At 40.4% G+C, this 23,767-nt stretch overlaps 1 protein-coding gene across 5 annotated transcripts in view; it reads left to right on the top strand.

Moving 5' to 3' along the window:
• The window catches only part of RNF144B (ring finger protein 144B), a 158,338-nt gene that overhangs the window by 92,740 nt on the left and 41,831 nt on the right, over positions 1–23,767 (top strand). For all 5 annotated transcript variants that reach the window (XM_086370115.1, XM_086370117.1, XM_086370118.1 and 2 more), the window contains one exon: positions 16,644–16,748. In XM_086370115.1, the coding sequence (XP_086226241.1) occupies positions 16,644–16,748 (105 nt within the window). The remainder of the gene's footprint in view (positions 1–16,643; positions 16,749–23,767) is intronic.

Here is a 23,767-nt window from a genome sequence, read left to right as displayed (position 1 = left end):
TTTTCTGCTTTCTCTTAGAAAAAACCATGTGGTGTCAGGGTAGAGTAGGTGTCAGGTAGAACGAGATTTAATTTCTTTTTCACAGAGAAGGTTATGAAAAGATGGCATATTTTCATTTGCCCCACCTGGACTTGAAGTTCACCGAGGGCTGAAATGCAGGAAAGCAACCCAGTATCATTAATCATCATTGTTATTGTCATAATAGCAGCAGTAGCAAGCGTTTATCCAACTTAGGGCGAGGCGTCATTCCAAGTACTTTCACTTTTCCTCTTTATAATTAATGACCCAAATCGGTCATGAAAAATATCCCCATTTTAAAGCACGTGAAGTATATAACACCATAGTTGCCTGTTTGTGAGTGTAACTGTTTTGGGGGGGGGAGGGATTTGTGTGTTCATGTTTTGAGCCCCACTCAGCCATGCCAAGCAAATCATTCACCTAACTGCCCATCTCTAAAAGTACTAGGATGAGGAGGGGCATCTGTGCCAGCTCCAGGTGGTATTCCAGTTAACTTCAAGTACTTCCTCAACATTTGCAGTAATTGCAGGATGACATGTGGAAGATTTTTGTTCCTTGTTTATTCCTATAGAAATAGGAAGCCAACAGGCAAATGAAGGCCCCCAGCAGAAGCGTGAGAAGAAGAAGTTGTTTGGCTGACTTCTCTCTTCTCTTCACTTGTCAATTCAGAATGGCTTTCAGTCTTAGACTGAGACCTCAGCCCAATGCAGAGATTGTGGTGATCAGCTTTCTATATGCTGATGGGGGTAGAGAATTTAATTACTAGAAATACGGTGACATTGTCTTCTCTCCTATTCCATATTCGTTTTCTCCTTTTTAAATTAAAGACTCATTTCCAATCTTAAATGTTAACATGTACTGGCTTTAAAACAGAAAATCTTTCGAAGTATTGATGATATGAACGATCCACCTGTGCCCTCTTCTAGACTCCTTCTCTGTGCTAATATATAGAAATACATAAGTGTTAGTCATCAGTCTTGTCCAACGCTTTGTGACCCCATGAACTGTAGCCCTCCACGCTTCTCTGTCTATGGGATTCTCCAAGCAAGAATACTGGAGTGGATTGCCATTCCCTTCTCCAGAGGATCTTCCCAACCCAGGGATAGAATCTGGGTCTCCTGCATTGCTGGCAGACTCTTTACTGTTTGAGCTACAGGGAAGTCCTTATAGAAATACATGGATGGATATATATTCATAGACATCACTTAATAGAGAAATGGTATCTGTAACTTTTTAAAAAATAAATTTAACCTAGTGTTTTGTGGACATGTTTCAATGTAAGAATATAAACATCTCCCTTCATTCTTAAGTATTGCATTATGTTCTATGGTGTGCTATATCAAAATTTTATCTAACTAGGCCCCTACTAATGATGGGCCAGTTTTTGCTCTTAATAAATGAACTTTTTTGTACTTACATAAATATGAAAATATAGCTAAGATGAATTTCTAGAAGTAGAATTGCCGAATCAAAAGGAATGTGCATTTTAAAGCGTCATGTGTTGCCACATTGCCTTTCCAGAGTGTTATGCCCGTTTACAGTCCCACCAATGGTGTAGAAAAAACCCTTTCTTTGATATCCTGGGTATTTTTTTGGAAATTTTCATCTTCTCTAATCTGATGTGAAAAAAACATGTTTCATTGTTTAATCTTGGCTTCCCTTTTTAAAGGAGGAAGTTAATTACAGCCAAACAAACTCATTTCATAAATCTATCTCTCAAAAAATATACGACTTGTCCAATTCCAGGACAGTTTCAGCTGATTTTACACGTTGGTGTTCATGGTACTATCAGGTTAGAAAAATGGGCCTTGTCTGGAAAAGTATACACATAGGAGGCATGAATGAATGAAAATGTAACACAGTAGTGGTCCTAAGGTGATGAAAGATGTGATATCTCACATACACACGCACACAAACTCTATGTTCAGTGACAAGACGTTACTAAGTAGGAAAAGGAACAAAACAGTTCAGACAAGTGACAGCTGAAACTGTTGTGACCTCTAAAACACCATTTTCTGAAAATTTAGGTTAATAAGAGATTGGTTAGAATGTGGATTTCAGATATGCATCAGGCCTCTTGGAATCAGGCTAGTCAGTGCCCTGTTTTGTGGAAATAGATAGCTCTATGTTAACTGAAAGCCTCGATGGTTTTGAGTCATTTCCCATCCCCAGTAAGGAGATCCTTTTGGTTCACCTCTTCTGGAAAGCACATGTGTTGTTAGCCACATAAATGTAGGATTTTAACTCAATCTTTTTGGCCCTCTATTTCCCTTTAAAAAAGAAATGAAGGAAGGACAAGCAGGAACATGTGGATACCTACTAGGTAATGTGTGTGTGTGTGTGTGTGCTCGGTCATATCTGACTCTTTGTGACCCCATGGACTCGCCAGACTCCTCTGTCCTGGAATTTTCCCGGCAAGAGTACTAAAGTGGGTTGCCATGCCCTCCTCCAGGGGATCTTCCCCACCCAGGAAGACACATCTACATCTCTTGCGTCTCCTGCATGGTCAGGCGGATTCTTTACCACTACGCCACCTGGAAAGCCCAGGTAATATGTGTATTGCAAGAGAACTATTTCCCCCCATTTCCTCTTACCCTGCAGTTTACAGATCAAGAAACCAGTGCAGAATAAAGCTGCTTGCCCCAGATCCATGCTCTTCGTTCCTGATTCATAGGGTATCTTGGATGAGACAAGAAACAATCTGTGAAAATATATAACATACTGCTAGCACATTGTATGTACTCTCTAAATTTTATTTGTTAGCATGAATGATGGATGAGGCCCGTATTAGGTTTTTATGATCCTAAAAGTTTGTAAAACTGGACAATATCTTTATAATGCAAAATGTTTTAAAAAAAACAAACAGCTTTTTTACATAAACCTTTTTTACATAAAAGGTTTTTTTTTTAATTTTTTTAAAACTTTTTTTACATAAAAGGTTATTTTAAAGAAGATGTAAGTAGCAAATGACTTAAAAAAATCCAAGGGGTTCCAGAGACCAGAGAGGACATGCATAATCTGAATACACTGGTGGCCATAGCCCCAGGTTGAAGGGATTGAGGGATGCTATAAACTTTCAACTCTGTAACCTCAGGCAAGTTATTTGAGGAAACTACGGGCTTAGAGTTTAAGAGCTCTGGTTTACAAACACCTGGAAGCTTCAAGTGCACTTAGTATATATTCAGATGCTGAAACTGAGTTCAAGCCCAGACTACTTAGTTCAAAAATGGGTGTTCTTTCACCTTCCTCCTGCATCTTGCTTGTGGAGTTACTAGTGTTCCCTAGAGGATGTTGCAACCCACTCTAGTTCTCTTGCCTGAAAAATCCCATGGGCGGAGGAGCCTGGTAGGCTGCAGTCCATGGGGTCACTAAGAGTCAGACATGACTGAGCGACTTCACTTTCACTTTTCACTTTCGTGCATTGCAGAAGGAAGTGGCAACCCACTCCAGTGTTCTTGCCTGGAAAATCCCAGGAATGGGGGAGCCTGGTGGGCTGCCGTCTACGGGGTCGCACGGAGTCGGACATGACTGGAGCGATTTAGCAGCAGCAGCAGCAACAGAGGATTTAGTCTTCTAGTTGTTTCCAAGTGATTCCTGGGTGCTGAGGGTGATTAATGAATGAGGGACTAAAGCAAAGAGATCTTTCCTGCAACTGGGAAAAAATTTTATAGCTGTAATATTTGCTTTCCTGGGTACTGTGTGAAATACAGATCATTTTTAATATGGAATGGTGTCTAGTCTTTAAAAAATTTTGTGGTTTATGGGATTGATAATCTTCAGAGGAAACAATAGGAGTATTCTTAGTTTGTTAAAGGTTCTAGTATTTTCTCATGCTTTCATTCTAATAACATGGAAATCATGGTGAGATTGGGGGGAATGCAAGCAAGGACAGTGTCTCCATCAGGCTTTGGTTTAAATCTCAATTCCTATATTTACCAGTCATGGGAACATGGGAGGGTAAGTTACCGAACTGCTTTGTGTGAAGTGGGAATAATACCGTCTCAGAATTGCTGTGAAGATTAAATAAGATAATTTTTAGACGCACACCACAGCTATCACAGGAACTTGACAAATACTCTCACTCCCATCATCATCTCCTCCTTTCTCCTGCCTCTCGTGTAATGAATATTTCAGTTCTAGGCCACTGGTCCTCAGACTAGCAGCAGCAGCAGCAGCAGCAGCTGTGAACCTGTTAGAATGATAAATTCTTGAGCCCCCACCTTAGACTTAACTGAATCAGAAACTCTGAGGGTGGGGCCCAGCGAGCTGTTTCATTTCCTTCTCCAGCAGGTTCTGATGCCTTGGTCCAGGGTATTTTGCAGAGCACTCTGGGTGAAGCACATGTGAGTCGCTCCCTATCTCATGCTATGAAATAATATGCTCCCTCTGGCTCTTTTGTGACCACTGACAGACATTTCTGAAATAACTAGTTATGTGGCTTTGATTTGTGATCTTTGCTTTGATAGTCTGATTTGCTAGAATATGGTGCTAACTAAGATCATTTGGAAAAAGGCAGTTTAAGGATAGTAACCAGGTTAGAATTTAACAAGAGAGTCAAAGCAGTCTTAGCTATGTAGGCCTATGGATTTACTAAGAGAAAGAAAAGGAAGACTGGTTCAAATTATAGCAATTAAAAAAAAAGCACATGAAACCCTACTGGTTCTAGATACTTGCTGTTTAGGAAATATTCAAAGAGATTCACATTTTTGCAGAATAAAGTCTTGGAAAATTATAAGGTGAGAAGAGTTGCAATTTTGTTACCATCTAATTTATATGTAGCTGGGCATTCTGATTTTGCTATGGATAATTGGCTAAGATCATTTCAAGTTAATTTTGAATAAAACAAGATTGCTTATCTTCAGTCTAGCCACTGTGGGTCTTTGTCCAACTTTTACAGAGTTCACGTTTCGTAAATCTGATAAATTCTCCTTCTAGCCAAGGAGGAAGTTTGCCTAAGGCAACTAAGTAGGTCTATTACTAAACCGAGGATTGTTGTTCAGTCAGTCGGTCATGACCGACTCTTTGTGACCCCATGAACTGCAGCACGCCAGGCTTCTCTGTCCTTCATCTCTCAGAGCTTGCTCAAACTCATGTCCATTGAGTCGGTGATGCCATCCAATCATCTCATCCTCTGGCGTCCCCTTCTCCTTCTGCCTTCAATCTTTCCCAGAATCTGGGTCTTTTCCAATGAGTCAGCTCTTTGTATCAGGTGGCCAAAGTATTGGAGCTTCAGCTTCAGCATCAGCCTTTCCAATGAATATTCAGGACTGATTTCCTTTAGGACAGACTGATTTGATCACCTTGCTGCCCAAGGAACTCTCAAGAGTCTTCTCCAGCATCATAGTTCAAAAGTGAGGATACTTAGTTCCTAACCATCACTCCGTGTAGAGAAAGAGTATCCTCTCGAGGAAGTTAACAGCATCACTGCTGTTCAACTTCTGGGTCATTGATGTGAGTTATTCATGCTGGCTTTATAGATTATATCCTGTAGGAAAAAAACATAGTTGACAATAAATTAGCTTCATTTTCTCATTTATCCAGTGTAAATATTCTTTTTAAAAACTTCAAAATTTAGATAATTGTTCATTGATGTTATACCCATTAATCTTAATTAATAAGACTTAATTTTGCTATAGACTATTCAAACACTGATTTAAATACTAATACAGATATTGGAGTCTTATATAAAATATAACACACATAATTCCTGCTTTAAGGAACATTAAAATCTGAGATTTAGTGAATGGCAATTTTCTTTTTAGTTTAAAAAATTGTACATGTTTGTTATGAAATTTTTCAAACATGCAACAAAGATGAAAGAATTTTAACAGTGAGTATCTATATTCCCACCACCTCTCAGATTCTAACATTAGCTTTTTACTCTCCTTGCTCTGTCACATGTCTGGGTGTCCATTGATCCTTTTATGCTTTGTATGGTGTAGTGTTAATATACTGAATGCTCTAGTAGAATGTAAGCACTGCATTCTCCAGTTGTTTACTTGGGTTGGTTGAATGGTTGTGTTTATGCAGATAATTTGCACAGCCTTACATTGTGGCTAAAGGAGCTTCTCGACCCTTTAATAATTGGGGATTTTTTTCCTTTCTGTGTTCCTGAGACCGCGTGTGCATTCTGAGAGAGTCAGAGCTGCTTGAGAGTTCAAACTGGGACTCTACAGGGGCACAGGCCGAGGAGGAAGAAAGTGATAAATGAGTTCAGTGGAGTCTACCCATGTTTCATCTGGGATGTGCTTATATTCTCACTGCCTGTCCTGGCCCTGTTGTCTGGGGCCTTGGGGCCAGCTGAGGGCTGGCAGTTCTGAGGGCTAATGGTTCTTTGGAGGAAATGGAAGGATGCAAACTCGGCAAGCTTTCTTGTTGTTTTTTTTTTCCTCCTGGAACCGTTGGTTGCTTTTCTGAGTGAACTGTGTCATAAGGTAGCTGGCACAAATAGATCTCCTTGGAACGAGTATCAGAACTGGGGCCTCCCTCTGTTCAATAAGGCAGCGCACGTGAGACGAAAGGGAAGACTTCAGAAAGGTCAACTGAAGAGCTACTGAATCACTCCTGTTGAAGCAGGTCTTTACGCTCCTGGCGCCTGCTCCCTGCTCTGACTGAGACCTTCTTCCAGTTTAGCGGATTTACGTGGCTTCGCCGTGAGGACTAGACAGGACTGCGGCATTTCCAATGGATTTCTCTTCAGAGCTATTACTGTCACTAATTTCTTAATTTAGATGTTTCATGATCACTTGAGATAAAGATAGAAGCGTTTGATCACTCTTGCCTGGTGGGAACTGGAGGTGCTTTTGACTGGGGCCCAGATTTAATCTCCCATATTGAATGACCGTTCTCAGACATACAGGGTGGATCTTAGTACCCTTTTCCAGAAAAAGGAACAGCACTGTTTTAGGGTAAAATATTTCAAGATACTTTAAATTTTCATAGGTATTTAAAATTTGCATATGCAATTTCCCCTTTAAACTTCCTTTATTGTTTCTTCTGGGACTAGCTGATGCATGCTTGGGTGCTAAGTTGCTTCAGTCTTGTCCAACTCTTTGTGACCCTGTGGTCTGAATAGCCTGCCAGGCTCCTCTGTCCATAGGATTCTCCAGGCAGGAGTCCTGGAATGGGTTGCTATGCTCTTCTTCAGGGGATCTTCCCAACCCGGGGATCGAGCCTGGGTCTTTTATGTCCCTTGCACTGGCAGTCAGGTTCTTTACCACTGGCACCACCTGGGAAGCCCCTTTCTTTATAAAGATGTTGATTAGAAAGGAGCCTTCCTTCTTGTAGAGATCATGCCTCTGAATTTTCCAAATGGTGTAAAAGCAATAACGAGAGGTATGTTTTCCTTCATTAGACTCGAGGGCATAGATGGTATTGAACATAGCGGTTCTGACTTGGTTGCACACTGGAATCATTCTGAGAGTTTAAAATAACTGATGCAACACATGTATACCTGTGGCGGATTCATTTTGATATTTGGCAAAACTAATACAAGTATGTAAAGTTTAAAAATAAAATAAAATTAGAAAAAAAAAAAACTGATGCTAGTTCAGCAAGGTTTCAGAATGGAAAATACAAAAATCCACTGTATTTCTATACACTGGCAAAGAATAATATGATAATGGCATGAAGACAACATTTCTACTTAAAATGAAAAGGAATAACATATTAATCCTTGGAAATAAATTTAACAAAAGAAGTACAAAGCTTATACTCTGAAACTACAAAATGTTGTTGAAAGAAATTAAAAAAGACTAAATAGATACCCCATGTTCATAGATTAGAAGATTTACTATTGTTAAAAATGGCAGTATCCCCAAATGGATCTACAGAGTCAACACAGTTCCTATCGAAGTTTCAACTCTCTTCTTGGCAGAAATTGATGCAGTGATCTTAAAATGCATATGGAAATTTGATGGACCTAAAATGGTCAAAATAATTTTGAAAAAGACGCATAGAGTTGGGAGAACTCACTTCCTGCTTCCAAACTTACTGCAGTGCTATAGTAATCAAAACTGTGTGATACCATCAAAAGGACAGACAGACAGACCAATAGAATAGAACTGAAAGTCCAGAAGTAAATTCATGTATTGTCAGTTGCTTTTAATCAAGGGTGCCAAGGCAATTCAAAGGGGACAGAATAGTTTTTCAACAAATGGTAGACAACTGGATATCCATTTGCAAAAGAGTGAAGATGGACTGCTTCTTCACAGTTGAAAACAGTAACTCAAAATGGATTATAGACCTAATTTAAGAGCTAAAACCAAAAAACTTAGAAGAAAATATAGAAAATAGAAAAATTTAATGACTTTGACTTAGGCAAAGGATGAACAAAAGAAAAAAAAAAGTAGACTATCAAAATTAAATACCTTTATACTTCAGTGGACACCATCCACTTTTCACAGCAAGTGAAAAGATAACCTTCAGAATGCAAGAAAGCATTTGCAAGTCATATCTGATAAGGGGTATATGTAGAATAAAGAACTCTTAAAACTCAATAAAAACACAAAAATGGGCACGGGATCTGAATAGACAGTTCTCCAGAGAAGATGTCCAAATTACCAATAAGCGCATGAAGAAGTCCTCAAAATCATTTGCCATCCGGGAAATGCAAATCAAAACCACAGTGAGATACCTCTTTACACAGGTTAGAATAGCTAGGATAAAAAAGACAAAAACAAATTCTGGTGAGGATTTGAAGAAAATTGGACCCTCCTACTGCTGGTAGGAATGTAAAATGATGCAACTGCTTTGGAAAATAATCTAGCAGTTCTTCAAAAGACAAGCATAGAGTTATTCAATAGCATATCCCACATCTACTCCTAAGTGTATACTTAAAAGAAATGAAAACGTGTATCTGCTATTGAAAGAAGCCAGTCACAAAGGACCACATATTGTGTGATTCCACTTGTGTGAAATATCCAGAACAGGCAGATCCACAGAGAGAGCAGATAGACTGGTAGTTGCCTAAAGCCGGGATGGGAAGTTTTGGGGGGAGAATGGAGAGTGACTACTAATTGGCTTGGGGTTTCTTTTGGGATTATGAAATGTTCTAAAATCAATATGTTAGTTGTACAACTCTGTGATTATAGTAAAAGTCCAACTGACTAAAAGCCATTAAATGGGCAAATTATATGGCATGTGAGTTATAGCTCAATAAAAACATATGCACATATAAAACATATATATACATATGTATATGTATAATACATGAACTTGGGCAAACTCCAAAAGATGGTGAGGGACAGAGAGGCCTGGCCTGCTGCAGTCCATGGGGTTGCAAAGAGTCAGACACGACTGGGCAACAAAAAACACCAACAATATATGTATAATACACACACGAACATATTTTTGTTGAGGTTGCTTTAGTCGCTAAGTCGTATCTGACTCTTTGTGACCCAATGGACTGTAGCCTGCCAGACTCCTCTGTCCATGGGATTCTCTAGGCAAGAATACTGGAGAGGGTTGCCATTTCCTTCTCCAGGGGATCTTCCCGACCCAAGGTTTGAGCCCACATCTCTTGCATTGAAAGGCAGGTTTTTCACCACTGAACCACCAGGGAAGCCCATGTACGTATTTATATACATGTATATGCATATAAGGAATGACAGGAATGAACATGGCAGTATAAAGCCAGCAAGAGGAGTAAGGGAAAGCTATTTTCTTTACTGTTTCGTTATTATTATTTTTGTAATTAAAATGTTTTTAGACATGTTTAACTGCTGAAGGAGAACTCAGGGAACAATTCAAGATGCAAGAAAGAAAACAGATGATGGAGAGGGTAAATTTCCTGAAAGGCAGCAGGGAATGGAAACTAGAAAATAGTAGAGTTGGCCCTGGAAGGTGGAAGTGGCTCATATGTGTCAAAGGAGAAAACCCAAAGATTGCAGGAGAATGGGCTTACATTTCAGTGATGGGAGCTGACTTCTGCTGCAAAGCTGCTAGATTCTGGCTTCCAGCTCCTACAGAGGTTTAACTGTCTACCATGTCCCAGATGCTTTTGATGGGTATTTCCAGAGGATATGAAGACATAAGATATGATCCAGACCTTGACGCAGACGTTGCCTTGGGAGACGCAAGTTCACAGTCTCCTGCAATGCAGGGTGATACAGCTTTTCATGTACAACATGCTTCAGTTGTTAGCATCTGGTATTACCTAAGGTGTTGATGGGATTATTGGCCAGTAGGGAGGAAAATCCAAGTCTTTCAGAGAATTGAGGGAGAGGAGGCAGTCGTATAGTCTATAAAATTCTCTTTGTAGGGCCTGTTGTTCTGATATGTCCTCAAGGGAAAATGCCATGCCCCCAGCCCTACTGTTTGCTACCTTCTGATGAATTTATGTGGATTCCTTTGAAGGGGAAAATAATTTGAACCCCAATACTGAGATATTTTAAAATTTAAATAAAATAAAAAATTTTATTTTAGTCTCCCTTAAACTGATACAAACATATCAGTTTAAGCACATTTAGACTTGTATCTCTTAAGAACATCAGAGTAAATGCATAAGCTGAATATTAATTAAAATTGTTTTTGTTCAGTCACTAAGTCATATCTGACTTATTGTGACCCCATGGACTGCAACACATCAGGTTTCCCTGTCTTTTCCTATCTTCACTTATAGACCAGTGAAATTTAAGTTAACATTAACTTAACATTAATGTGAAGGATGGTGTTTAGTTTCCACTAAATCACTTTTAACATTTAGGCTCTGAGTTTAGTGTGTTCCAGTTAACAAGTAGCAATTCAGTAATCTTGCCACCTTTCTGTGCTGGAATCTTGATTTGTACAGCTTACACTTGGCCCAGACACCTCCTCCATAGTTTTATTTTATCTGCCTCTGACAGCGAAAGTATGCCTACTTGGAAAAACAGAACCGCAGTGCAAACACAAGTGTGAGCATTGAGATTGAGGAAAAATGGGTGTTCTCTTTTATTCATATCATTAAATAAACATAAAACGGGGTGGGGGGGACTCTTGGCATGGAGAACTAAGCTCCCAGGAATGCAGCTTTGCACCCGGTTTGAAACGTACTATGTTAGCTAGGCACCAAGGTCTGTGAGAGCGGACAAGCTGGGTGTTGTATCAAGTTGGGGTCCAAGACAAGGCTTTCTCGTATCAGAGATGCTTAAGGATGAGAAATGTAAAACTCAGGTCTCTTTTTAACATTAGTTACGGCTTATTGTTTGACTGGGTTTTCTTATCAGTCCTCTGATGTTGTGGTTGGCAAAGAGGTATGAAGGGGATCCCTGTCACTAGGAATATAATATCTGCGAAAAGCCAAGGTTTCTGAAAGGGTTTTTATAAGAAAAAAATTTTAGGATCACGCTATACCAGGAAACGACTTACTGCTTAGCTATGACTTATTGATTTATTTGAATGTTTTTGGACCATTATATGTGTCCAAGCCAGGATGTCCTGGGTGTGTTAAGAGACTTTTGAATTCGGAAAGATACCATCTTGAGTTTACTAACAATTTAAGTTAATAGCATCTAACAAAGAAAGCTTTATTCTCAGATCCTGTGCAGACATCGTAGTCTGAACCAAAGTAAGCAGAATCCTGGCTTCAGTAAGAGCTGTTATTTACAACACATTTGAGACATTGTGATGTAATTGTGTCCTGAGGCTGAGAAGCGTTAGTCTCCATTTTATTAAATATCCATTTTAGTGTACAGCCTTGTACCAGCAAAGATAAAAAGCAAAACAGATACTTACTCAAGGCCAGTCTAGATTTTGGCCTTAAAGACTTTCCCCTTATCACCTCCTTTCCCAGCCATCGCTGAGCAAGGGATGGGAAACCCTAGGTCAATACGTCACCAGTTCAGCTTCAAGCCATGTGGGCTGCCAGCTCTCCTTTGCCTTCAGAACCCCAGCCCCTGCATCTAGAGGTGTCCAGGGTCCTGGTGGTCAATTTAAACTTTCAATTAATGGCTCGTCTTACCCCTTTTCTCGCAACCAAACCTATTATCCTCTTACCTCCCCTGCCCATCCTCTTGGAGTCGCATCTCTCTTTTTTAAAAAAATCAATTTATCTATTTATTTTTGACTGTGCTGGGTCTTCATTGATAGCCTTCACTAGTTACGGCTAGCAGGGGCTGCTCTCCAGTTGCAGAGCTCGGGCTTCTCACTGCGGTTGCTTCTCTTTTTGCACAGCATGGGCTCTAGAACACAGGCTGGGTAGTTGTGGCCCACAAGCTTCGTTGCCCTGCAGCACGTGAGATCTTCCCAGACCAGGGATCGAACCTGTGTCCCCAGCTTTGGCAGGCAAATTCTTAACTGCTGGACCACCAGGGAAGTCTGGGGGTTGCATGCCTTCTGAGACTTTGATTTCTGCGTGCCTGCCTAGAGTTTAGAGACATCTATTCCATTGTCTTCTTTACATTTGCTGCCTCTCTCAGTTTTCATGTATTTTTTTCTCATGGAGGACTCTCCACTTCCCTGAGAGTAGGTTAGGCAGGTGGTACTGTCCCATTTTATAATTGTGAGTGCTGCAGTGAGAGAGGTTAATGACTTGCCCAAAATGCAGAGGAGACTTTAGAGCTGGTACTTCAGTCTTAAAAATTCAAATTCAATTCCATCAACCAAATTCATGGTCGTGCTTTTTTTCTTAGAAGAAAAATCTTTAAGGTACAACCTAGTGACACAGAACAATTGTACAGTGTATGTGTGTATGTATATATTATACATACACACACACACATGCATACTGTAATTCTGGTGGTGGATACATAGCTTTGTCTGAATGTTGTAGCTCTTATGCCATGTCTACCTGATAGATGAGAATACCTCATGAAGAATGCCCTTTGATAAATTGGAAAATAGCATCCTTGAAAGGGACCTAGAAGAAACCCCTTTATGGAAAGACTACATAATTCGTAGACTTTCAGGGTTGAAACAGACAGGTCATCTGGCTCAACAGATATTTGATGGTTAAATCGTTGATTAAATCTCATCTGAGTCCTTGAGTGCTGTGGAATGATTTTGAGGAACAATCCTTATTGTTACACATGCTCTTAACGGCCTGAAAATGCTTCTATGTTCTATCAAACTAAGTGAAACATTGATGCTTTCAAAGGAGAAATCGTTTCTTTCTTGTGTCATCAAGATTTTTGAAAAGTTCAATTTTTGAAACATTTTCACTTAGGATATATTAGCTCTTATGAAAATTGCCTATTTAGACTTCTGTTTAATGCCAATGTTTAATGGCATGTGATTTTTTTAAATGTGACTAAATAATAATATTTTCTTTTTTCCGTTTTTCTGTTTTTATTTACAAACTCGATTCCATTTCTCCCAGAATTGTTAACCATTTTACGTAGGTATGGTTTGTGTAACATGCACAGGGGTTCATGTGATTGCTTTTGGTTCTTTTGTGCTTTAGCCAGAGGTAGTAAAGAAGAGAGGGAGGGTTTGAGATTAAATTTTAGTGAAAGCTAATGTAAGACATATCATGAACCTAAGGTCCTTGAAAATTCAGTAGAGCTGGTTGTTTCCCTCTCTGCCTTCAGTAGAAACACCCTTAGTGATGGAGTGTTGTGTGCCTGTGCTGTAGCATCACTTTGCAATTTGCACTTACAAAGTTCTATCTTGAACCACTATTTCTCATAATTTTTTTTAAAGGGATCGTATACTTACAGCCTGTAGTCAGTGTACACAGTTCTAACTTCTCTCCTCGAAGCATGGGTCAGAGAATTTTTTTTAAAGGGATCGTATACTTACAGCCTGTAGTCAGTGTACACAGTTCTAACTTCTCTCCTCGAAGCATGGGTCAGAGAATATCATGGCCAGGAGAGACTTCATGGGAAGCTTCAAAATTCATTGGTTTGTATATTGTGGTTGCAGCCTTCCTACCTTAGCAAATAGAGCATCCATTATAAAGTCTTGGGATAGCTTAGATTTCAGTTTTACAAATTTACAATAAAAGTTGAAATGAGTTTTTTTTTTTGCTTTTAAAGATACACATAGTCTCTTCAGTTCCTATTTTCAGTCTTGTCTATAGATGCAAATAGTTCAACAGAGAGAATTGAATAGAGGTGTGTGTTCTGTTGTAAATGTCTGCTCTGTTTATGGAACTTCTCTACCACAAGTGGTTTAACTGTTTCCTGAAGGGAGCAGAGAAATAATAATCTCACAAGACTAAAAGATTAACATTTCTCCACAAAGTTACTGGAAGTCTGAGACTAGGTGACTGAGTGAGTGAAAGTTGCTCAGTCATGTCCGGCTCTTTGCGACTCCATGGACTACATAGTCCATGGAATTCTCCAGGCCCGAATACTGGAGTGAGTAGCCGTTCCCTTCTCCAGGGAATCTTCCCAACCCAGGGATCGAACCCAGGTCTCCACATTGCAAGTGGATTCTTTACCAGCTGAGCCACCAGGGAAGCCCAAGAGTACTGGAGTGGGTAGCCTATCTCATCTCCATTGGATCTTCCCAACCCAGAAATCGAACTGGGATCTCCTTCATTGCAGGTGGATTCTTTACAGCTGAGACCAAGACCACGTGAAATGCAGTAAAAATGTGACTAAATATTCTGCAGTTTGCGTATTTCCAAAGGGCTTCCATGTACAAAATTCTGGGTTTGTGTGTATGAGTGTTTTAAACCCTGGGAAGTAGCCATAATAGGTATTATTATCCCCATTTTAAAAATGAAGGGAGTGTCAGAATTTGAGAGAGTAGCATAAAAACATATACATTACCATATGTAAAATATGTAACACGTAACAGATGTGAAATAGCAGTGGGAAGTTGCTGTATGTCGCAGAGGGCTCGAAGGGGTGCTCTGTGACAACCTCGAGGGGTGAGATGAGATGGGGGGTGGGAGGGGAGGTTCATGATAGAAGTGACATGTACATACCTGTGTCTGATTTTTGCTGATGTATGGCAGAAACACTATTGTAAAGCAATTATCTTCCAATTAAACATTTTTTTGTACATGAAGGGAGGCCAGTCTGGGTCATGGTTTAGGTAATGTTCCCATTGTCAGCTGATAGCGTGGCACGGAGGCTAGAGCCCAGGAATTAGGATTTGACGCTCATTGTACCATTCACTTTGTTTTTCTCAGATGTCTTCCCCTTAAGCCTAGAGACCATACATTTTCACTTTCTAGTTCAATTTCAAGTGGCGGCTGGGATCTAGTGGCAGCTGGAAGGTCGAGAGGCCCTCAGAAGCAGAGCTGGGTGGATAAGACTTTGCATCATTTACTCACGTGTCCCTTAGTGTGATGTTATTTCTCTTGAGCCACTTGTATACTCCCTCTTGAGTTTTGCCTGTGCATTGAAATTCTTCCTCATGTTTTCTTGCTACTGCTTTCTTGATCTATTCTTCCTCATACTGGAGCCCATATTTGGCTCAGTAACCCCAAGACCAAGTGAATGTTCACTCTTCTCTTGGGCAAAAAAATGAAAATGAAAATATTATATCGATTATGGTCGATTGTAGGGGAAGAGTGACTTAAGAGGACTCTGCTCTCAGATATTGTCTATTTTCCAATTCATACTAAATCATCTTTTATTCCCCGGTTCATACTAAATCATATGCATTTCCCCATTGTCTTTAAACGTCATTTGAAAGTACTTTTCTTGATTCCTTAGCATTCAGTTGCTTGAATTTAGCATAATTTACTGATGAGTTTTTCTATTTTGGATAATGAGGCTATTTTCTAGTTTCCTCTGTGATAAAAATGATTGACTCCTTGGAGAAGGGAATTTTTAAATATTTAGAGAGTAAAAAATTTGGTTTAAATGGTTTGCCTTAGTCATTAATTCGTTAGTACATTGTAGCAGTAATTTCAACAGATAAATATTAATACATGATTATTTTTCTGAAATAGTAAAGTTGTGATAGTTTTAGATTCAGATGGGGAAAACGCATAAAGATGGTCAATGAAAGGAAAAGACTTCACAATTATGTCATTAGGATTTATTTACTAGTTACGCTTTTACTAGTGACATGTTTGTCCTTCATGTTGTATTACTTCTCTCTGAGTTTCTTATTTCCTATGTAATTTTTTTTTTCTCAGATTCTACTCAAACCCCCTCCATTTTAGCATCTGCCAAGGCCCACAGTTCTTGGAGGGTCTCATTTGAGGGTCTCAATTTGAGGGTCTCAAATTGTCTTTAACATTTCCTTTTCCAGGTGTATTTGCTTCTGAGAGTATTTGTGGATAAGCCAGTGCCTTAATCTTATTTTAATTCTATTTGGTGAGCTTGACATGAATTCTACTTCTGGGCAAATTTTGAGAGAGAGGACCACTGGGTAAAAATGGAGATAGGAAATTATATGAGTTTTTTTTCTTTTTGAAGTACAGAGAAGGCCTTTGCCATTAATGCAAGAGAGTGTTTCTCCTTTTCCCAGTCTATGGTGAATAAAATGTGTGAGCATACAGGAATTTGACTTGTTACCTTGGATAAACTCAATATTCTTAGGATGAAGTCATACATAATTAATTACCTGTCTCTGCGTTCTTTCCAGAGTGATGGCACTTAGTATTCACACTCATGATAACTTTGGTTTCCTGAGTGCAGGAGCCCCAGGACTGCCAATTAAGGAAGAAGAGGCAGTGGCAGTTATATAACCTTGGGGCTTCTGTAATGTGGTGGGTAATTGTCTTTTTTCTTCTTAACTTCTAGTGTCTGAAACAGTACATGCAGCTGGCAATCCGAGAAGGATGTGGGTCTCCCATCACTTGCCCGGACATGGTGTGCCTAAACCATGGGACCTTGCAGGAAGCTGAGGTATGGATGGGTGCTCTGATCTTCCCCTTTTCCCTGTTGACATGATTTCCTGGGATCTTGGCTCTTTATGTACGTCTCTACCAGGGAGTCCAGAAACAAAATACAGGGGTTAACTTTTTAAAGGAGTACTTTATTGTTACATACCTTGGATTCTTTATGGAGGCTGTTAAAGCTGTTATTTACTTTGGTTCTATTTATAAATGCCCCCTGAGTGTTGAAGAAGTTCTAGAATAGGCCAAGGGGCTAGGTGAGCTTTGGAGGCTGAATAGTCAGTGGCCTGGGGATTTTTTAATACTTCAAAGATAAACAGATGACTGATTAGCCGTAGTTAAAGATAACGTAAATTATTATGATTCTGCAGAGGTAGCCTGGGTTGGAGCTTTGGAGGCTGAATAGTCAGTGGCCTGGGGATTTTTTAATACTTCAAAGATAAACAGATGACTGATTAGCCGTAGTTAAAGATAACGTAAATTATTATGATTCTGCAGAGGTAGCCTGGGTTGGACCATTTCTAAAGAGCAGAGAAAGGCCTTTCTTTCAGTGTTTACCAGGCATAGAAATGTATTTTTTGAGTGAGTTCTTCTCACTGTGACATGTCTCTTTGTTTTTTCAATCCCCATTTAATAGCTTGCCCTTAAATCAGCTTTTAACTTTCAGGTTCTGCTCATTTCAAATCTTGTATGCCTTCATGTAGTTGCTTTCTTAGCCAGTATACTATCTAATACTTTCAATAGATTTATAAAACTGAAGCTCAGAGTGTCTAAATAACTTGCTTATTTAGTTATGCAAGGGTTTCTTTTGCATATCTAAAAGGCAAAAGAGTTAGAATTCCAATCCAGTCCTTTCTGACAGATTGCATGGCTTTAAAAGTAGAACTTGGTGGATGAACAGAGTGCAGAGTAAAGGTCTTGATAATTGAAAGTCCAGTAGAGTGCATGTGTGTGTGTAGGTATATATGTACATGTCTGTATGCCTGTGTCTGTACGAAGGTGTGTGTATCCATGTATATACACATGTGCTTTATATATATACAGATGTTCTTTTATACATTTATATCTTTTGTAAGTAAAGCAGTCAGAAAGATGGTATAGACCATTTTTAACCAGTCTGCATCTGGGTGCCCTGTGTTTAGCTTATGAAATACCAAGTAAGTGATACAAGTGAGTGTGAAGTCATTTGAGGGGAAGAATAAAAGGAATGCATATTGGTTTAGAAGTTGTTCATTTTAGGAAAGTCACGAAATAAATGGAATTTTTAAAACAAAGAGGTAGTATTGATTGGGTGAATCCTGTGGTGAAAAATATTAACTTTTGTGTGAAAAATGGGTAGAAGAAAATTAAAAGGGGGAAAGATTTGGTTATCTACCATGAATACTATTGATCTGTGCAACTTGGAAATGGTTTTTAAAAATGAGACCCAGGTTTGCAGGAGCATCTTTCTAGACATGACCATTCCAGGGAACATGCTTCCTTTTTGACTTGCTTCTGTGAGGTCTGACCAGTCAACAGATGTTTATTGAGTGTACAGAGTGCGAGGCTCTTTCCCGGTCAAGATAGAGAGGTGAATAAGATAGTCCCAGTACTGTTCTCCTGGAGCTTCTGACTTCGAAGAGAGACATTCAACAGATAATGAGCCATATAATTAATTATAAGAGCAAAAGGTGTGAGATGGAGCAGGCAGCAGGAGTTATGTCTGCCATGGAATCTTATTTAATGCTTGTGTGTGAAAGCTATTAAAACATAAATGAAGTGACCTTTCTAAACAAGCCTTTGAAATTAATTACAATCTCTTTTCTAGATAAGCCTACATGTGGCTATTTGCCACTAATTAAAATTAAAATTAGAAATTCATTCCTGTGATTGCACTGATCACAATTTAAGTACTCAGTCGCCACATGTGGCTAGTGGCTACCAGGTTGGACAGCACAGAATGGACCATTTCCCTCTTGGCAGAAAGCTCATGACATAGCGGCGTTCTAGACTTTATTTATTTATTTTTCTCTAGACTTTAAATGAATGGTAACCATTAGCCATTGGGCCTTTGGATATCAAATGTTCTGGCTAATGTGTATAGACAAGTGACAGGCCATGGTTTGTCCTAAAAATCTCCAGAACAGAGTCTCACTTTTCTGATTTTCTTAGTACAGACATGCTCTGGTCATCTTCCCCTGTAGTTCTTTTCTCCTTCTTAATCTTGACTTTTCCCGCTATTCACATTCTCATTCACACTTCCCTAGTTCTGATTCCATTTACCCAGCTCTACTTTAAAAACAGTTTTACTTTTAGGCTGCATTAAAAGCAAATAAACCCATAATGGCTCTTAAAAATGACAAAAGGATATCTGAAAAACAGAACAAAAACATACTCCAACCTAAACTATGGTATTTCTTATATTCTCCAAAGTCTGTTTCCCATTAGATGAGTAAGAGACACTCTGGGGCATTGAAGGACCATTTCTGTACTCATAGGTCATGCTAAGAGCCTGCCTGAAGATGGGCATGAATTGCAGTAGTCAACTGTTCTTAACCAACTTGCCACTATTTTTTTTCCCCCAGAATAAAAAACAAATGCAGTGCTGGTGATTGTCTCTCATTTTTGAGTTGAGAAATGATGCGATTATAACGGAGTTATTGGTGGCTTCATCAGTTTATATGGGGTGACTCTTTTCAAAGCAAATACCTCACACACATGAACTTGGGCTACACCGTCTCCCTTTCTGACTTGCTTGACATCATACTTTGCTCATATACAGTTGTTATTATAATACATAGTTCTTAATCTGTATATTATTGAGTCTATCACAGTGGTACATCCAGATTATGCTTCTCTGGATTCTGTCTCTGTGACTACTTTTCCTATCATTAAAACACACACACACACTTATTTTTATAGGTAACACATAAATATACTTTGCTTGTTAAGAATAATTCTGGTTAAGGCTGAGGTTCCCTTTGTGATGCTCTGTTTGTATTACAATACATGATCCTTCACTGTTCATTTTCTTATAAAATGCATGGAAGTATAAAATTTTTCCTCCTTAAAGGACACCAGGAATTTAAGTTCTTTCCTCTGAACGCTTTCCTATGTAGGTCTAGCTCACAGAGTTGACTCTGCTTCATATTTGTGTCTCCTGCAAGCTTTAATGCTTCCAAATTGGCTCAGCTGTGGCTCTTTGCCTTCACTTCAATTTATCAGGAGTAGCTTCATCAGCAAAGGATTCAATGCCCAATCCAAAACCTGTTTGCTTATGTAAGACACAGTGGAAAAGGCAGCTCCCCTTCAATGTCATGGAAGCTGGTGGGAGTAGTGACTGGAGAACTTGTGTCCTAGAGGGGCACCCACTGGGAGCCAGGGAAAAGGAAAACTCTCCTCTCTTGTGTCATCTGGTCCTTCCAGCTGTTGCTCAGCAGTGTTTGATCCAGGAATCTTGTCCAACATGGAATTATGAAAGGGCAGGACACAGATGGTTGGTTCTGATAGCATTACTTTAGGCACAGCCTTTGCTTGAAGTTAGTAGCCCTGTTAAAAAGGCGGTGACTCACTGAAGCAGTTTCCTTACCGTGTTAGGGCAGTAACATAACCATCACTTACAGGGGAACATGAACCATGTGTCTGGACCATGTCAGATGTGAGCAGCAAGCACATAAATGCCTACCATCACAGGACCTGAGAAGTGGGACTTTCTCCTGTGGCCAGCTGGTGGTGGATGGCTGGGACCAGCTTCTCACCTACCCATCCTCCTTCCAAGTCCGAGGCCACTGGAACAACCCGCCTTTGCTGCTGGTGCTACAGCGTGCACCAGAGGGCGAATGGATGCGACTGTTCTTGTCAAGAACAGGGGAAGGGATTTAGGGTGGGATGCTGGAAAGACTGGGATGGGGGGTGTGGGGGGGGTGCCAAGAAATTTAAAGCTGCGTTTGCAAAATAAACACAGTTTTTACTCATGAAAGTGAAAGTGTTAGTCGCTCAGTCATGTCTGACTCTTTGTGACCCCATGAACTATAGTCCGTCAGGCTCCTCTGTCTATGGAATTCTCCAGGCAAGAATAGTGTAGTGGGTTGCCATTCCCTTTTCCAAAGTATCTTCTTGACCCAGGGTTTGAACTTGGGTCTCCTGCTTTATAGGTGGATTCTTTACCATCTGAGCCACCAGGGAAGCCCCTTAGTTTTTCCTCATATCACATGTTTATTTAGGGTAGTTTTGGTAAGTGAAGTGAAAGTCGCTGAGTTGTGTCCAAGTCTTTGTGACCCCGTGGGCTATACAGTTCATGGAATTCTCCAGGCCGGAATAGCTACCCAGGAGTGGGTAGCTGTTCCCTTCTCCAGGGGATTTTGCCAACCCAGGGATCGAACCTAGGTCTCCCACATTGCAGGTGGATGCTTTACCAGCTGAGCCACCAGGGAAGCCCAAGAATACTGGAGTGGGTAGCCTATCCCTTCTCCAGCGGATCTTCCTGACCCAGGAATCTAACCGGGTTCTCCTGCATTGCAGTCGGATTCTTTACCAGCTAAGCTAGGCTGCTGGAATTATAAGAGATCCCGTAGTTCCCCCAATCACCCTTTAGCACTGTCTCCACTTGCCCTCTAAGTAATTAATTAATTAGTTAGACTGCGCCAGATCTTGGTGTGGCATCTAGAATCTTTTAATTGTAGCATGTGGGCTCTATTTCCCTGACTCAGGATCGAGCCCAGCCCCCCTTCGCTGGGAGCACAGAGTCTTAGCTGCTAGACCACCAGGGAAGTCTCACCATCTTTTTATTTAACTCTATTTTTCCTCCTGTTATCAAGAGTATGACGCTGGGGCAAATGGCCATATTGCTGCTCCTGCGGTTTTAGGGTCTGAATGGGAAGGGACTGAATGTGTCTGTAACAGTCTTTGGCTGTAATATGTGTCGGCTGAAAAAGAGTAAAACTTTGGGGCAGCACGGGATAAAGAAATCTGCCATGCTGGAGTCAGTAGACACTTTTGAGATTCCAAGCTGACTTTTGTTTTAGAACATATTTAAGGCTTTGTGTTAAAACTGCATGTGAGTGGAGAGTGAGGTTTCTAAGCTTCTTCTTTAACTGAAGGCAAATAAAAGAAGACTCAGCAGTGGTGGAGGGAATGTATCACATGGATGGTTGTGCACGTGGGAACATCCCTTTTACCCATCAGTGGGCTGAGGGCAGGAGGCAGGGCATGACATGGGAAGATGTCCTGAGGCCTTGTTGTTGTTTAGTCTCTAACTTGTGTCCGACTCCTTGCAACACCATGGGCTGTGGCCCACCAGGCTCCCCTGTCCATGGAATTTCCCAGGCAAGGATACTGACCTAGGCATTGGACCTGTGTCTCCTGCACTGGCAGATGGATTCTTTACCACTGAGCCACCAGGGAAGCCCAAGGTATCTGTAGAACAGGTGAAAAAAGAAGACCAAAAGCAGCCCTTTTCTGAGAGATTCCTGGTCCTGGAATGCCAGGTCTCCTCCACCTTTCAGTTCCCCAGTGAGCCCTGCCTTCTGGCTCTAAGACAATGATGCCCTCTTGTTTTCTCAGCTATGATTTGATAGCTGGTTTGAGCTTGGTTTCCCTGGTGGTTCAGTGTAAAGAACCCACCTGCCAATGCAGGAGATGCAGATTTGATCCCCGAGTCGGAAGATCCCCTGGAGAAAGAAATGGCCACCCACTCCGGTATTCTTGCCTGGAAAATCCCATGGACAGAGGAGCCTGGTGTGACACAGTCGATGGGGTCGCAAAGGAATTGAACATGACTTAGTGACGAAACAGCAACAGCAATGAGCTTAGTTTACTACAGTCAGATGAATGGGCAAATGTACCGGTTCTTATTTTCTGGGTTGTGATAGGAAACATTCTCAGTTTCTGTGTTAGTGTGATAGGGCATTTATCACAAGGCCAGTACTATTTCTCTTGTATTTTTTTGCAAGTCACGTGTATGTGTGTGTTAGTTGCTCAGTCGTGTCCAACTCTTGGCAACCCCATGGATTGTAGCTCATAAGGCTCCCCTGTCCCTGGAATTCTCCAGGCAAGAATACTGGAGTGGTTTGCCATTCCTTTCTCCAGGGAAGCTTCCCAACCCTGGGATCGAACCCAGGTCTCCCACATTGTGGGCAGATTCTTTACCCTCTGAGCATAGCTCTTCAAAAATTGCCAAAACCTTAACATGCTGTCATGATCAATTCCATGGTCAGTTCCGTCTCTAGATATACTGATCTTTTGTATTCTGTGTTCAGCCTGTTCCTTTAATTTTTAAAAGCAACATATAAAACTCCTAGAGGAGAACATTGGCAAAACACTCTCTGACATACATCACAGCAGGATCCTCTATGACCCACCTCCCAGAATATTGGAAATAAAAGCAAAAATTAACAAATGGGACCTAATTAACCTTAAAAGCTTCTGCACATCGAAGGAAACTATCAGCAAGGTGAAAAGACAGCCTTCAGAATGGGAGAAAATAATCGCAAATGAAACAACTGACAAACAACTAATCTCAAAAATATACAAGCAACTCCTACAGCTCAACTCCAGAAAAATAAATGATCCAATCAAAAAATGGGCCAAAGAACTAAATAGACATTTCTCCAAAGAAGACATACAGATGGCTAACAAACACATGAAAAGATGCTCAACATCACTCATTATCAGAGAAATGCAAATCAAGACCACTATGAGGTACCATTTCACACTAGTCAGAATGGCTGTGATCCAAAAGTCTACAAATAATAAATGCTGGAGAGGGTGTGGAGAAAAGGGAACCCTCTTACACTGTTGGTGGGAATGCAACCTAATACAGCCACTATGGAGAACAGTGTGGAGATTCCTTAAAAAACTGGAAATAGAACTGCCTTATGATCCAGCAATCCCACTGCTGGGCATACACACTGAGGAAACCAGAGGGGAAAGAGATACGTGTACCCCAATGTTCATCGCAGCACTGTTTATAATAGCCAGGACATGGAAGCAACCTAGATGTCCATCAGCAGATGAATGGATAAGAAAGCTTTGGTACATATACACAATGGA

Source organism: Bos grunniens, chromosome 23 (assembly GCF_055505025.1).
Source record: "Bos grunniens cultivar Pamir isolate PY7600 chromosome 23, Bosgru_T2T1.0, whole genome shotgun sequence".
Taxonomy (NCBI): domain Eukaryota; kingdom Metazoa; phylum Chordata; class Mammalia; order Artiodactyla; family Bovidae; genus Bos; species Bos grunniens.
The sequence above is the reverse complement of the archived record's forward strand: the minus strand, read 5'-3'. Positions and strand labels throughout refer to the sequence as shown.